This window comes from Echinops telfairi, unplaced genomic scaffold, assembly GCF_000313985.2.
Source record: "Echinops telfairi isolate 266 unplaced genomic scaffold, ASM31398v2 ScPeMD7_25;HRSCAF=90, whole genome shotgun sequence".
NCBI lineage: Eukaryota > Metazoa > Chordata > Mammalia > Afrosoricida > Tenrecidae > Echinops > Echinops telfairi.
Window position 1 is genome coordinate 33,703,482 of NW_022103922.1, and position 3,969 is coordinate 33,707,450.

At 55.5% G+C, this 3,969-nt stretch overlaps 1 protein-coding gene across 1 annotated transcript; it reads left to right on the forward strand.

Moving 5' to 3' along the window:
- The first annotated feature begins 646 nt into the window (after positions 1 to 646).
- HRCT1 (histidine rich carboxyl terminus 1) lies at positions 647 to 1,504 on the forward strand. The gene has a single exon (XM_013007176.2). The coding sequence runs from the start codon at positions 754 to 756 to the stop codon at positions 1,114 to 1,116; it is 363 nt and encodes a 120-aa protein (XP_012862630.1). The 5' UTR covers positions 647 to 753; the 3' UTR covers positions 1,117 to 1,504.
- Positions 1,505 to 3,969: the final 2,465 nt, after the last annotated feature.

Consider the following 3,969-nt stretch of genomic DNA (forward strand, 5'->3'; position numbering starts at 1 on the left):
ACTTGCAGGTCCCAGGTCTGAGAGACAGCTATGTAGCCTTCCTGGATGGAGACCATCTTCCTGAAGGGCAGGACGTTTCATTGGTCAGAACCTGACTCAGTCCTGGGGGCTTTTGTGGGCTGGAGATAATGCGGAACCACAGGCGCTCAGAAGACAGGTGCCCTCAGTGTGGAAGCCAAACAACATTGCACGTTAGCAATGGCAGACATCTGCCGGGAGCTGGTTATAGTGCTCTATGTCTATCTACTGGCTTAATCCTCACCAAACTTTGTGAGGTATACAATTAGCCACTTCACAGCTGAGGAAATTAGGCACAGAGAGATTAAATAACTGGTGCACAGCGCTGTGGTTCTGTGATATCAGGTCTGTGTTTTGCAGTGCTGGCTGCCCTCTCTCGACAGAGGAAGGAAGCCATTGTCTGGACTGGCTGGTCCCGTAGGCAGGCAGCAGGGCCTGGAGGGGCTCAGACCTCAAACTTCCAGGTCCAGAGTTCTTCTCCTAACAAGCCCAGCCTGGCAGTGCTGCCCTCAATATGGACTCTGCCCCGCCTCCCTGCCGGCCTCCCCAGAGTTAACACTGCCTGGCCTCGCCCTTTGGCCAGCAGCTCCAGCCCAAACAGGCTGCGCCTACATTCCCCGGCTGCACTCCAGCCTGCGGGAGCTGAGGCAGCCAGCGGTCAGTGGCTGGACGGAACTGAGCAGGAGGCTGCCGGTGGGGAAGCAGCAGCAAAAAGAGGCACAGAGTGGAGGCGGAATGTCCAGCATCCAGGCGCTGCTGGGCCTCTTGGGGAGCAAGACCCTCGTGGGTTTGATTGTAGCTGCTGCTGTGGCCCTGCTGCTGCTGCTGCTGCTGCTGGTCACCTGCCTGGACCATGGTCAGCAGGAGCGTGATGTGGAGAGGAACCGTCCAGCCGCAGGGGGAAACCGAGTCCTGTGGGCCGGGCCCTGGCTCTTCCGGGGTCGGGGTCGGGGCCGGGGCCCCATGGGACGCCTGCACCATCTCCATCATCCTGGCCATGCGTCTCACATGCCCCATGCCGGCCTCCACCACCATCACCTGCACCACTCTCCACACCACCTCCACCATCACCACCATCCTCACCGGGGTCGCCGCTGATGCCTACTCGGGCGAGGCTGCCTGCCCTGCAGTCACCAGAACAAGCAGACCCGGACTCTCAGTGCAGAAGAACCACTCCCTGTGGGGAAGGTGCCCTCGGGAGCTGACTCCTGCTCAGCCTTCAGGGGCAAACGTCCTATGGAAGCGGAGGACGAGGGAGCCCAGAGGATGCTTCGGACCTGGTGGTGGTGAGGGCAGAGATGGTCCTGTGGGGATGGACGCCAGAAGTCATCAGGTTACCAAGGTAGAACCGGTCCGGGGAGCCCGTGTGGGCAGACAGACGTGGGTGGACACCTCTCTGCAAACTGCTTGTCTTTGGACTGTCTCCTGAGATAGGCCTCTGGCCGGTAGGGGGAGCGGGGAGGGGGCAAATAAAACTCACAAAGAAGCCTTTGTGAAGAGACTCTTGATTGTAACAGGAGTGGGCTGAAACTTGGGAGGCCGGCAAGCCTGTGTCTGCACTGCCCTGGGGCCTCCTTCTGACGAGAACAGGACCCATGGAGCAGACACAGAGCTTGGGAGGCTGCAGGGTTCCCTCGCAACCCTGAACCCCAGGAGCATATAGAGAGGAGGGTACAGGCTGCCCCGGGTTCTACCCTCGTGCTCTTTCTAGCCCATGTCCAGGACCAGCTGGGCTCTGGGACCTGCCCCACCCCTTAGGCTATCTTGAATTCAGTGTTTCCTTGTTAACTGGGTCAAGGTTTCTCTCCCATGCCTTCATTTTTCAGGGGCTGCTGGTGCCAGCGAATGACAGTGGGGATGACAAGGAGAGGGAGTCCTTTAAGGCAGGGGCGGATACGCCAGTACAGCGAGGACAGCACTGGCCTCTCTGTGCTTACTTACTAAGCTGTAGTGATTTCCAGGGTTCTCTACAGATTAGTGAGTAAGCACAAGTAAACCCATGCTTATCTTGCTCTGGTCCTGCCTGGGGCTGACCATTTGGTTTGAGGCTTTGCTTGTGGGGCCAGGAGAGGGAGGATGCCCATCATCCCTAGAGGCAAACTGGTCAATGTGGTGGCAGCATGTGAAATTGAGCAGGACAGATGAGAAAGTAAGTGCAGGCAAGCCCATGCTGACCTTGTTTAGGGGTCAACGGATACTGCAGTGGGGGGGAGCACCCTGTGAAGCTCCCTGGGTGAGCTTCCAGAGAGCACTTGCCCCCTCTGCGTCTGTTTCCTTCCCTCCGAAGCCCAGAGACGGGGTGCCCAGATGCCCCCTGAATGGCAGGTGGAATCCCACAGCAAGGCAGGAAGGCTTGTTTTGAAGGCTTCAGCCTGCACCCATGAGCTGGGGTGGGTGGTGGAGAGGGAGACAGGGGCCAGCCAGGCTGAGGAGCAGGGAACAGGCCTAAAAGGCTAGGGCCTGGTGAGTCATTGGATCAGAACGTCCTGTTTCCCTCTCCTTCCCAGCGGATTCTCTGTGCAGGCTGCGGGGACAAATTCACATGTGTGCCCACCCTGGATTTCTGGGTTGGGAAAATACCAAAGGACCCCACGTAGTGTTGATTTTACCTCATCAGTGTCCTTCCACCTTGCCTCGCCTTCTCCCTCCCTCTGCTCAGCCCTGGCTCAGGTTCATCCCCCAGCCTGGATTCCTGCCCGAGCCTCCTACAGGCCCGGCCCTTTTCTTCCTTTTGAAAACAGCATGCAGACTTCATTTCTATATTCGAACTCTGTGTTGTGAACTGGGTAAAAGTTGACAGAACAAATGGGTTTTCCACTGGACGATTCACACACATCTTGATTTCGGAAGTTAACGGCAGTCCCCAGGGCTTCATAGCACTCTGCCCATGTGCTCCCTGTATTTACCAACTCCATTCCTGCTTTTCTCTCTCCCACTCTGCCTGAGCTCCATCCCTAGGGAAATGCTGCATTGCTTATCTCCCATGGTTGGTGCTCTAATGAGCACCGTACCTCCCTGGGGTTCTTGCTCACCTTCGAGGAGCTATTTGTTAGTCTGCTGTTTGGCTGAAAATTGAGCAAGGGGGCCGGGGTGCGGTGGCCAGTACAGTCCCAGGCCTGAAGGGTGTCAGGGTTCCACCAGTCACCATTGGACCAGTAAGCTTGATCGGTTGGGATGTTGAGGTTTATTCCATGTTTGTTTTCCCCCATTCTATCTAGGCCCTCCTATTGGGATCCCTGTCAGAGTGGCCAGCAGTGGCAGCGTGGCACCATCTAGTCTGGTCCCAGAGTCACGAAGACAAGGATTCATGTGGTCCATTAGTCTAAGTTTCCCATGTGTCTTTGACTTTGGTCACTCCTCCTGGCTATGGACGGTGACGCTTGAAGAGTTGCACCTTAGATTCTTAGATTGCTGCCCACGCACTTCGAAAACCTTAATTGCTACTCACCAAAGTTAGATGTAGAGCATTACCTTTGTGGACAACGTCATGAGACTTGACCTTGGTGTCCTCTGAGTCCTCAGGCCCAGGGACTCATTCCCTTAAGGCAGTGTTTCTCAACCTGTGGGTCGCGACCCCTCTGGGGGTCAAACAACCCATTCACAGGGGTCTCCCAATTCATAACTGTAGCAACATTACAGTGATGAAGTAGCAACAAAAATAATTTTATGGTTGGGGTGGTCACCACAACATGAGGAACTGTATTAAAGGGTCGCAGCATTAGGAAGGTTGAGAACCACTGTCTTAAGGTGTTTGATTGTGACTAAGAAGGTTTCATAGCTTGCCTCCCTACGCCCCACCCACTATAGGCTGCACCATCTTCATGGATATATTTGCAGCACATATAACTATACCTATAGAAATATCCTGTCGATGAGCCAGTCAGGGTGCAGTGTGGCAACAATGAAACATACAACTTTCCTCTAGTTCCTAAGTGCTTCCTCCCTACCTCC

What these genes read in the sequence shown, in the direction of transcription:
- HRCT1 (XM_013007176.2), top strand. Translation starts at nt 754, where the DNA reads ATGTCCAGCATCCAGGCGCTGCTGGGCCTCTTGGGGAGCAAGACCCTC.